Consider the following 12,543-nt stretch of genomic DNA (forward strand, 5'->3'; position numbering starts at 1 on the left):
AATAATAATAATAATAATAATAATAATAATAATAATAATAATAATAATAATACCCCCTAGAAGACAACTTATTATTACAGGATTAAAACAAGGATTGCTCCAAAATAGGACCACCTCTGGCAACCATGCAACTCTAGGATGGCAAGATCCTTGATTGGGTTTTATGTGGGTTTCTGACTTTCTATCAACATTCAGTTTGACCACTCCATTAAAGTCTCCTAGTAATATTACTTTATCGTAATCTAATTCGTCAATTTCTCTATGGAGTTTTTGATAAACTACTCCCTTGTTGTCTTGGGGACCATACATCCCTACTATCAACCAAAATTCCATTTCAACTTTACTTCAATATAATTTCCTGCCGGGTCATTCAATATTTCTGTACATGGACTTACTTTTAACAACTTAATATCTGGGGGAGCAGGAGTATGAAGGCAGAGCAAATGACCGTTATGATACTTCATTTGAAAAAGCCCTGAACATTTTGATAAACATATACAACAGAATTTTATAGAATATAAGAATTAAAACATTTTAAATGAGAGACTTCTCTCATCTTGTTCTGTATTTCATAGTTCCTAGAAATACACCTGTAATACATTGGGTTTATTATAGAAAATATAACTTTCAGGTTGCTATCCTATGCACATGCTTAATATGAAAAATCAAGATTTTTGAGTATGTAAAAATTCCACCCATTCAATTAACTACTGAACTAAGAAGAAAATAAAACTATTCATAGATTTCTTTTTTGAAAGTGTATGTTTTGGACCAGCTATTTTCTGCAAAGATTCTGAAAAAAGTTCAGATATCATTATGCTGCAATTGGTACATTTCAGCAGTAAACTTTCCACCTTTGGCACAAAACTAAAAATCACAATAATTTAAACAAGACAGGGAGGAAAGACCTAAAGAAACATTTGTCAGCCAAAGTAAACATTTTTCAACATTCTTAGAACTAAATGCTATTTTACAAGATGCACTAAGACTGAATCCATGTCTGTTCATAACGTTTTAACCTTTAAAAACATACTACTGTACAGCAACATGGAATAAAAGTCAGTATTCCAACAACCAAAGCCAAAGCAACTTTTGAATATGGATTAGAACCAACAGAGCAGAGAATTGTGCACAGGTTACAGTGAGAAATGAGCCCCACTTCCAATATGCAATTTTTACAAATACACAGAAATAATAAAGCTTGACAACCAGTACCTGACTTTAAAACGATCTTCTGCTTTGTACTGTGCTGTAAAATAGTACAGAGATTTGGAGACCCAAGTCCATTCTTAAGAATCTGGGCAACTTTGCAGATTCCTCTGCTGCAATCCAGTATCAGTTTTTCACTTAAAGTAATCATTTTACTTTACACATAAGACCAAGTATGCGGTTTGGGTTTTATTTTAAACCCAACTGTCTCCCAAATTCGCAAGCCACGGGAGAGGCATAAAGAGTCTTCCTCACAAGTTATTAAGCATTTATCTCAGCTTAGAGGACGCTTCTGATGACATGTCAGAACTGCTGGATTTTCGACTAGTTCTATTTTTACCTTGCCAGGGCGATAACCAATCAGATGAAAAAGAAGTTGGGATTCCCTCCAATCCAAAAGCTCTCCTCTCCCACTAACAGAGACAGGCCTGAACAGCTTTTAGCAACAGCAACGTGTGGGAGCCGACAACATACCTTGCGTCTAAGGGCTGCCAACATAGCTACAAACTGCAAGACGAAACCAGCACACAGCTGCACCTTTTGGAGTAGTTCTTGGTAAAAAGAGATTTTCAGAGTTATTACCTGGCAAAGGCCTATGGAAAGTTAAAGCTGGAAGAGTGGCTCTCCAAGTGTCTGGGCCAAACCTTTCATTACTGCTAGAGGATTAGCCAGCGTCCTAGTCCTAGAAATTATATCCTAACCTGCCCTTTGAAATGTAATAAGACACCCTATGGAAAAAGGCACTCATTTACTAGAAGGTGTACAGAAGACTATGGTCTAATATTACTGTTAAAGTCAAACTCAGTCATCCTAATCATCACCAAGATTTTCAGACACTTATGCAAGTTCAAGTGTTTTAAATCATGGGCATCTAGGAAGCAATTATATTGTACCTGCTCTGGCATGTCAATGTAAAAGTTTTATCACAAAAGACATTTGGATAGCTTCATGAAAATTCATTTAGATGTGTGCATTTATGTTTAGAAATCTGGACTGCAGGGGCACACATTTCAAGAAAATTAAGTGTGTTTTCAGTCCCATGAAAATGGATATGACTTGGTTCCAAAACACATTACAGAAATAATCCAGTTTGAGATCACTTAACTGCCTTGGCTCAGTGCTAAGGATTCCTGGGAATTATAGTTTATTGTGGCACCAGAGCTCTTCACAGAGAAGGCTAAATGTCTCATGAAACTACAGTTCCCAAAATCCCTTAGTATTGAGCCAGAGAGGTTAAAGCAATCTCAAACTGAATTATTTCTGCAGTGTGCTTTGGACTTTAAAGACCACTAGATGTGTCCTTTCCATGCCCAGAAGGACTTTCAGCTCATCTCCCCTATAGCAAGATTATTATTTTTTTGTCCAACAGAAGTATTGCAAAAGTGTTTTGCCATGTGGGTGTGTAAAAGGAAATGTTTGTAAGATATTAAAGGATGTTGCCTGAATATTTTACAAAACTCACCAGATTATGGCCAATGCTCCTAATGGAATTTATCTTTTTATAGCGTTGCACTAAAAATGTTTATAGCAGCAATGTATTCTGTTACTAGTAACTGAGCACATTTATGGATAGAAATATCAGGTCATGGGAAGGCAAAAAGTAACCCTTCAGATGTTGTTGGACTACAAATCCCATCTACATTTGCCAGAATAGTCAATAGTGAGGAATGCTGGGAACATCGGTTCAGTAACATCTTCGAATCTGGCTTATGGCCAAGAATAGTAAGCCTAAATACTATCTATACTTCACTGGATGTGCATAGTTTCACTGAACCTTGTGGAACTTCCACTAAATCTGCACAGGGTTTTGCTCCATAAATCATCAGTGCTTAGGAAGAAAAAAAATCTAACTTGGATAGATAAACAGTAGGATCAAAGGGGACAAAAATCTATGAAAATGAGCAAAGTGACATTCTGTCAATATAGTCAGTTGATTTCATGCAATACTATTCATATCCTCGTTTATGTCAAAGAAATTGCTAGCTAAATTGTTACATTAATTGTCTAAAAACTCCTTCCATATATATCAGACTTCTGAAGAGGGGCAGAAATTTTGGCCAGCTGTGGTAAACTGTTAGTAAATAAGTATGAAAGGGAACTTGTAACATGTTTGAAACTAACAGGCTAGAAGAAGTTGGACCCTAACCTTTCGTAGGCTCAGTTTACTTCCTCAGATGCAAATAAGTTAATAAGTAGTATTTCAAGATGCAACTTTCCCCCCAACTTTCAAAACAATATCTTGACAGAAATCACACCCAAAAAGTCCCTTCAAAAAGATTAACACGACAATACAAGGATTGCATTACTTTCAAGAATGTGATAACAAACTGCATCTCTCCAACAGCGACATGCTGATTCTGAGCCAACATTTTTTAATAGTGATATACCACACTTCCTTATTAATGCTTAATTATTTTAAGAAGTGCTGTAAATTTTATGTCAACTCTCAATTTAATGCACAGCAAAGTCATTGCTATCTTGCATTAAGGAAGTGATATTGTAGTAGGGAGGAGTTTTGTACATGATGTTCTATCAGATTAGGCTTTGGTAACTTTATGAATTATGAGCTGTCATCTACTTTTTTCATCTGCTATAGAATATACTTCTTGGAAACGGGAGCTATAAATAAGACAACAGATGTTTTTTGTTGGCTCCAACTGAGACCTTTAAAAAATCCCTGTAGTTAAACTTCTGTTATATTCTACTCCCCCTATAGGCCACTTTTTAAGTACAGCTTTTATAAAAGTTATAAGACTTGTCTTAACAAACTTTTATAAGTACTATACCGGATGTAGAACTAATTCTGTGATGGCACAGAATGAGTAATGGAAGTTCTGGAGCAACAATTTTAAACTGTAAGGCAGGGAAAGATTTTGTTAGTGTTTCTGCATCAATTGTAAAACATGTCATACACCTAGAGAATTGTAAAAGATTAAAAAAGAAAAACCCAAGACATCTACAAAATAAATTAGTGGGTTCAGTTTGTCTGACTGGGAAATGTACAAATATACAGCATTATGTGCCAGAATGCCAAAATCATCATCATCATAATCATCATCATCATCTACATCAACAATATAATTGTGTATTATGTTGCTGGTTTATCCAGTGCCCTCTATTCCCCCTACCCTCAAAAACACTGAGTGACGTTCAATATTGAGAAGGAATTAGAGAGGGAAGGAGGGAGGAGTGCAAGCAAATTTGAAAGGGGTCATTGGCCCGGTACATACTTGTAAAATGCTCTGAAGCAGTGGCGGCTTTTTTTCCTCCGCAGGGAAGCCTCAGCCACCAAATCGTGCGGCTTCCCTGCGGAGGAAAAAGAACCTGCCAAAGCGGATTCTTTTTATGCAAGCACCGCACGGCACCATGCGGCTGCTGCGCAGCACTTGTCTAACAATTGCGGTGCCCATGTGTACAGGGCGCCACCATTGTGATGCCCTCATCACGTGCTAGGGTTGAGGGGCATGTGGGTGGAGCGCCCTGAGGCAACCCTAGCATGTGACGAGGACGTCGCAATGGGCCGGTCTGTACCAGCCCATTGTTTGTTCAACTTTACCTTATACACATATATCCCACATTTGTTCTGGTTTGAAAGAGGATAGCCATATTAATCTCTTGTAGGAAAAATCCACAAAATTTACTTGGCATAAGTGTTCATGAAGAGAAATTTCTGTCCCCAAGAAACTCTCCCTACCTGGCTCTCTCCCATCATTTCACAATCTCCCTGTGAGGTAGCTCACACTGACAGACAGTGAGATGGTGGTCCAAAGTCATCTTCTTGGGAGGTTCCTGGCTGGGTTAGATATTTAACTTGACACATAACATCTAATACCAATGAGGAATACAAATTAGGCAGGCGGTAACATTTTGTATTATGTTCCCCCCTTTCCCCCCCACAAAAAAGGAGCAAGTGCCAGGCAATATGAGCAAATCTCTGCCATTTTGGACTACTGTACAGAAATATTTTTTCCAATGCTTTATAGTACAGTAATTACAATTTAAAAAAGTCAAAACATTAGAAAAAAAACCTCAGCCTTTATTCATGCCAAAGAACAGTCCTTGAAAAGCTCTGATGGCATACTGTTAAAATAAAAGTGCTGATAGCTTTGAAGTTGCCCCCTGAGTTGCAGTATTTATGATTAATGCTTTAGAACAGCTCCTGTCCTTAGAAAAGCACTAGGCCACTGAGCTATGGGCAGAATAATAATAATAATAATAATAATAATAATAATAATAATAATAAGATTTATTTATCCCAATCACTGGGAATCCGGGTGGCTTACAACAAAGGAGATACTAAACTATGCTTCAGACATTTTTAAGGTCCTTAATTAATTTTTCATTTTAGGGATAATGTTATGTACAGTATATATTTCAAGTTCCTTATCCCACTTTTTTGATTCATAACAGTTCCCCAACAGGACATCTTGCTCTGACAGATCTATCTCTATCTCTGTCTCTAGATATACAATGGGCCCTTGGTATCTGCTATGGTTTGGCTCCAGGACTCCTTGTGGATACCAAAATCAATGGGTGCTCAAGTCCCTTTGGATACAGTGGTGTAGTCAAATAATATTCCTTATATAAAATGGCAAAATCAAGGTTTGATTTTTGGAATTTATATATTTTTGAAGACATTTTCAAGTTGTGGATGGTTGAATCCATGGGTAAGGAATCCATGGATATGGAGGGCTGACTGTATAAGCATGCCTATTCTGTCAAGAAATGAAGTCCATTTCGGCTAACTACACTATATGACTGGGTGGAAATTAAAGTCTTAATTATCTTCATTATGTAATTAAAATGTCATGCTGTCTTCTAAATATGAGGATCAGGTTTGAGAGAAAGCTACTGAATCCATCTGCTTTGCATCGTGTAAAAATAAATACAAAGGCAGACAACTTTGGTGCAGAGGCAAGTCTCAGGGTGTAGCTGGAGGAGGGCAAAATGAGGGCACTAAACACCCACTAAGAATTCTGTGTCTCCAGTTGTTTTTTCCTTCACTCTCTAAATTTCTAGCATCGTGGAGGGAGAAACTGGAATTCTCACAATTGCTGTATTTGTATTCCTCTGGTAACTTTGCCTGCCCATTTCCTTTGGATGCCTAAACTGAATTGCTAGATGCTTCTAGATGAAATTTTCAGTTACTGCAATGCTAACAATTGTGAAAGAAAATCCCTCAAGCAAGACATCTGTAATTTGGAAAGAAAATTCCATATGCATGTTTTATTGCTTTATTCTGGAAAACTGAAATGAATGTTTCCCTTTCTTTTTTCCTTCAAAGGGTAAGAAACCCACAGCTCTTCATATAATCCGCAGGTTGGACAAATTAAGAATATATGTGCTTGTGCACACAAGTGGAAGTACTAAGTATTAGCAGCAAGATCTAGTATTATTTTGCCGCAACAATCATTAGGCAGGATGTAAATATTTGCATATTACATACTCATGCATGGATAATTTCAAGTTTTATCTACTTTGGGTGTGATTATGAGAGGTTTTGCACATTTTTTCACATTTTGGAACAATTTTGTGAAAACTTGTGCAACAAAGCACAAAACTCTATCCCATTCTTCCTTTACTCTTCCATCCTCTCATCTCTTTCTCCCCTTCTCCAGTCTTATTCTCACTTAACTCTTTCTGCCTTTGCCCACCTTTCATCCACCTACTGCTGCTTACTCTCAGTGCGGTTTCAAATGCAAACAACTTCTGACTGCTTTGTCATTTACATGTGATACCACTTCTCACTATCTGTGGTAGATCTTCTCAGTGAGGGGGTCAGGTCTGTATTCTGCAGGGGCCTCAAGATTACCTACAATGCCATTTATAAGATTGCAGTGTTCCTTCCCCCTCCCAGTGTATTAGTACCAATATACATGCATACACACACTGGCAGTCATTCCTCTAATATTGACTACTCTAGTAAGATTCTCCCTGTTCCTTTGATGTAAAAGAAATACAAAAGCAATAATAATTGTTTGTATATATGAGATAAGTTTAGCAGTTTTTGTCCAGTGCAAGAAACTGGTTTGTCACAACTATGAACACTATAAATGAAATATGCTGACTGCAACTCTAGCTCTTGGGATTTCTCAACTGAAGCCATGTATTGCATACTTTCCAGTTTCCCTACTAAGAAGGAACCACAAGAGCTTAAATCGTGGATACTCCTGAAGAAAAATGGACCTAACAGCAATGGTAGTTTTCAGTCTGTTTAAGGCTCAGTATTAATGTTTGTCCAATGTTACCTCATTTGTTGATTTTTTTCCCCATTTATCCAATACACACAGAGCTGTTTCCAAGCACACAAAAAAAACCTTACAAAGTTTAAAACTTTGTGTGAAGTTGCTCTAAATTTCACACAGCAAAGCCCATGCAGTGAGACTAAACAAAACCTTCTATTCTGTTACCATCTGCATTATTACTTTAAGTACTGCACAAACATTCAGGAAATACTGAGGATGAAAAAAACCCCTCTAGACTTTTTATGAAAATTCCAGATTTGTTCAACATAATTGATTCAGAAATAAAAAGATTTCATCATTTACTTCTGAATCCTGAAGGGCTCGTGAGCCCAGTACAATAAATTGGAACCACATTTAATTCTACTTTTCCCTGGTAACTTTATAGTTTCCTTACCGTATAAACACATTATACCCCAACATTTGGGCTCCCCCCCCCCGGTCATGCTATAATCTTGCCAGGAGACAAGCGTTGCTTTTAATAAGTCAATTTGCCAACTTAAACAGCAGTCTCCTAAGGCAATCAAATAATGAAGCGCACCCAGATGTACTTGCACGTAATCTGTCAGATGTTTGCTCAGCCCAACAGAAATGGTTCCAGCACATAAACTGTAATGCACATCTCTCAGGTATTTAAACAACATACATATTATTGTGTTCAATCCATCTCTCATTTGCCAACTCTTCCTGCCCACTTTTTTTTTTAATTTCATGAATTAGGAGAGCGAGAAAAAGTCAAGGTGCAAACATGTATGCAGAAACTGTACACAGAGCAGAATCTAGGAGCCCTGGTGGTGCAGTGGTTAAATGCCTGTACTGCAGCCATTCACTCAAAACCACAAGGTTGCGAGTTCAAAACCAGCAAAAGGGCCCAAGCTCGACTCAGGCTTGCATCCTTCCGAGGTTGCTAAAATGACTGTTGGGGGCAAATTTGCTTACTTGCTAATTAGCTTACTTGCTGTTCACCGCTATGATCTTTGGAATAGCGGTATATAAATAAAACAAATTATTAATTATTATTATTAAAGAAGAAATATGTTTATATAGGAGGCCACATCTACAATCATGGACAGTCTTTTTTTAATCATTATATGGCATGTTCTGTGCTGTTGTAAGCAGCTGTGTGTGCTCTGACAGAAAAAGTAAAATACACAAAAGCTTCATTTGCTCTTTTGGTGGTAGCTCTTCCCAGTGAAGACTCTCACATTGCAATTCAGTTTCAGAGGAACTTTGCAGAATACTGCAACAAACAACAGCAAGACCAGCATGCACACCAATATCAATGCTGCTTCCTATATTGCATTCCAGCAAATGGATAAAAGTGTGTATGGGCCCAAACAGACAGGCCAAAATAAAGCTGCTTTGGGTCACTTTGGAGGTAGGCTGTTTAAATGACACATGCATCTTAAGAGGCCAGAAGCTATGCCAAAGCTGTGCTCCAGTCCTTAGGACTGGAGTGTGGCTTTTGTGCTGCTTCTGGCCTCTTGGAAAGCATGTGTTATTTAAACATCATACCTCCAAAGTGACCCGAAGCTGCTTTATTATGGCCTGTCTGTTTGGGTCCTAAATTACATGTAAAAAAGATCTCTTGTAGTTTTGGTTCCTTTTCATATGCAATATATACATTTCAAATGAAGATGTATTTGTTTTTTCTGGTCTCAGTCTCTAAAGGCTTACCTTTCCTAGCCTGGCTATTTAAAATGGTGCTTCTCCCCCAAAATCCTGCACACTAATTAAAATAATTATTTGAGGTGTGCAGCCATTTGGGAAAAAGCAGATAATGTCTGGGATAATAACCTTTTTGGGTTTTGTTTTTAGAATGCCTAAATTCTGAAACTTCTTCTCTAGGAATATTTACTTTTTCTATTTTTAAGATGCCATGTGAAGTATGATATGCTTTCCCAAAATCCCTTAATGGCATTCATCAACACTTCAGAAAGGTTCATTAATTGTTTTGATCCAGAGTTTAACTGCTGGTTTCACTGTTTAGTCTTACCTTTTGTATTATTGGTTTTTATTAATTTTATTCCTTCAATATGAAAAATGCACTGTTGTATATGCCATAATTCATTTTGGCAAAAGCTAAGGTAAAAACATAAATGCTACATGTATGTGTGCAAGGTATTCTGTCTGGCCTAAACCCAGTTGCTTTTATGCCAACATCCAATTGCTGACTACAGTGTCATCAGTTTTATAAATCACATTGCCTTTTTAAAAATCATATTGCTTTAGTTGGGACAAGAAATTGAATTTAGGCCTTTGTGTGTATATACATGTGTGTAGTAGAACTATATTTTCTTTAAGATTGTAAAAACAGTTCAGGGCTGATTTAAATAATGGCTTTCCGTTTTCTCACTTATGCTCTGGAAATCAGCTAGAGCGGCAGATTTTTCTCCTCAATCACACACCTGGTAAAGTTTTCTTAATTTAGATTAAATGTATGATTGGGATTCATTCATCTCACTCATTGGGCAACACATAAAAGCCTACAGAAGCATGCCTATAGCCGTACATATCTTTAGAATATGAGTTGTTTTGTACTTTCAAGTTGACTTCGATTCAAGAATTATCATAGAATTTTGTCAGCAAGATTTATTCAGAGGTGGTTTGCTGAGTGTGTGACTTGCCCAAGGTCACCCAGTGGGGTTCTCAAGAGTCCTAGTCCAACAGTCAGAACACTACACAACCCTGCCTCAAGTATAAGTTGAACATGGGTCAACAGTGTGAAGCAGCAGCTAAAAAACACAATGCAATTCCAGGCTGCATCAACATAAGTATAGTGTCTAGATGGAGGGAAGTAACAGTACTATTCTATTCCACTTTGTTCAGGCCTTGCCTGGACCATTGCATTCAACACTGGGCACTACCATTCAAAAAAGATGTTGGGAAGCTGGAACATGTCCAGAGGCAGGGACGTAGCTAGGATTTTAGGAAGGGGGGGTCCAGACTAAGTGCCACCATTATAATGGGACTTGAGTGTGGCGGTGCAGCAGCACACACCACTCATTTTTCTAATGGAAGGGGGGGTCCGGACCCCAAGAACCCCCCCCCTGGCTACGTCCCTGCCAGAGGAGAACAACCAAAATGGTGAAACGTCTGGAAACCACGCCCTATGAGGAGAAATTTAGAAAGCTGGGTGTTTAGTCTAGAGAAGATAAGAGGTGATATGATAGTTGTCTAAAAGTTTGAAGGATGTCACACTGAGGACTAAGCTTGTTTTCTGCTACTCCAGAGACTAGAATATAGAACAATGGATGAAGCTACAGGAAGAGATTCCACCTAAACATTAGGAGGCATCCTGATAGTAAGAGCTGTTTGATAGTAGAACACACTCCCTCGGAGAGTGGTGGAGTCTCTTTCTTTGGAGGTCTTTAAATAGAGGCTCTCCAAGAAGATGAATGCATGTATATCTGCAGATATAGACAACTAATTCAAGGAAGATTTTTTCTGCTCCTGAAGAGGAAGTATGCTAGCTTCGCCAAGCAGAGCAGAAGTTGTATCTTTTAGTCCTAATTTTACTCCTAGTCCTAATTTTTGGTGTCCAATAGAGAACTTCCCTTATGTTATAGTCCTATAAGTAACATATGAAAAAGTGGACAGTCTTCTCTACAAAGAGCAGTCTTCAATATGAAGCTTCCTTTTTAAAGAGATGTACAATCCAAATCCAGTTTAAAGACAGAGAACTCCAAGAAGGGGGAATAGGGGCTTGGAAGCAGAATATCAATATACTAACACCTTGGCATCAGACTGAGCAGGCACACAACTCATCTGATGAGTATCCCTACACTTGCATCTATATGTATGAAAATCTGTGCATATTTTCCTTGAGATGATAAATGGCCACTCTAATTAGCTGGAAATAAATGCCATCAAACTCAATGAGATTTTCTTCCCAATAGACATATATGATTGCACTGACTGCTCTAGCACTCGAATACATTATTATCACTCTCTCAGCCTCAGAGAAAAGCAATGGCAAACTCAATCTGAAGAAACCTGCCAAGAAAACCCCATGATAAGGCCTTAGGATCACCAGAAGTCAGAAACAACTTGATAGCACATAACAACAACATTGTAGTATGCATTTCTATGAGCTAAAACTTACTGTATATGTACCTACTCCATTTATCATCGAAGTTAGCCCTAGCCTATGAAAATGTATAAAACAACAAATGTATCTATTATTCTGTTACTACAGGAAACTACCAAATTAACACTGGATGCCATTCTAGGCCTTGTCTTTGGTGCTGAGCTCAGACCTTCCACAGAATCCACCTTGTGCTTTTTTAAGGTACACACAACCTTTAAATGTGTTGTGCCCTTTACACCTGAGTCTTGTGTGTGTGTGTGTGTGTGTGTGTGTGTGTGCGCACGTGCATGTATTTGAGATCCATACTTAAGAAATAGATTATAAAATATAAACCAGACTTTAGAATCTGAAATGTGCAGGAAGAAAATATGGATTTTTATGACCAAGCACTCACACTTGTGTTTAGTACATTATTAAAATCAATACACTGTTTCACAGCATTACCTTGTTTATAGATAAGGAGGACATGTCAGATAGTATGTAACAGAAGAAACAAGCAGTAGCTTATGGATGGGGCAATAAATATCTCAACTTGGACTGACAATGTGAATTTCTAAGACTACAGCACTATTCTATAGTACTTTCTCAGCCAGGATTCCCAATAACCAGGTTAAACATCAAATCCCAGATAATCTTTATACGTCTGATCCTAATTTCACCCAGGTTAATGAGGAATTTAGCTAATGACCTTGGTAGGAGGAAGATGGCAGCTTTTCTTGGCTATACTGAACGAATATAGAATATTGAAGAAAAAGTAACAAGTTAAAAGCATCCTTTGAGAAAATAGTTCTGGTTACCATATTTCAGTAGTTCTCATTTATAAACTAGAGTTTGTTTACACTTATAAATTTTGAAAAAGGCAACAGTTTTAAAAAGTTAGCTATTCAGTTTCTTTTCTTTAGTTATGATAAATACTCAAAATGTGGGTCTTAAAGGAAACACCTGAAGAGAAAAAAACCTAGATCAGCCTACAATTATCTTTCCTTTTCTATGCTAATAAAT

At 37.6% G+C, this 12,543-nt stretch overlaps 1 protein-coding gene across 3 annotated transcripts in view; it reads right to left on the reverse strand.

The window, feature by feature from the left end:
- PIK3R1 (phosphoinositide-3-kinase regulatory subunit 1) overlaps positions 1-12,543 on the reverse strand; it is a 76,388-nt gene that overhangs the window by 33,649 nt on the left and 30,196 nt on the right. Inside the window, exon 1 of one of the 3 annotated variants that reach the window (XM_042453511.1) lies at positions 1,216-1,375. The exons of the other annotated variants lie outside the window; for them this stretch is intronic. Within the exon in view, the coding sequence (XP_042309445.1) occupies positions 1,216-1,360 (145 nt within the window). The 5' untranslated portion in view covers positions 1,361-1,375. Of the gene's footprint in view, positions 1-1,215; positions 1,376-12,543 lie in introns of those variants that run through there. 3 annotated transcript variants of the gene reach the window in all.

The sequence above is a fragment of the Sceloporus undulatus genome, chromosome 2 (genome assembly GCF_019175285.1).
Source record: "Sceloporus undulatus isolate JIND9_A2432 ecotype Alabama chromosome 2, SceUnd_v1.1, whole genome shotgun sequence".
In the NCBI taxonomy this organism is placed as follows: Eukaryota; Metazoa; Chordata; class Lepidosauria; order Squamata; family Phrynosomatidae; genus Sceloporus; species Sceloporus undulatus.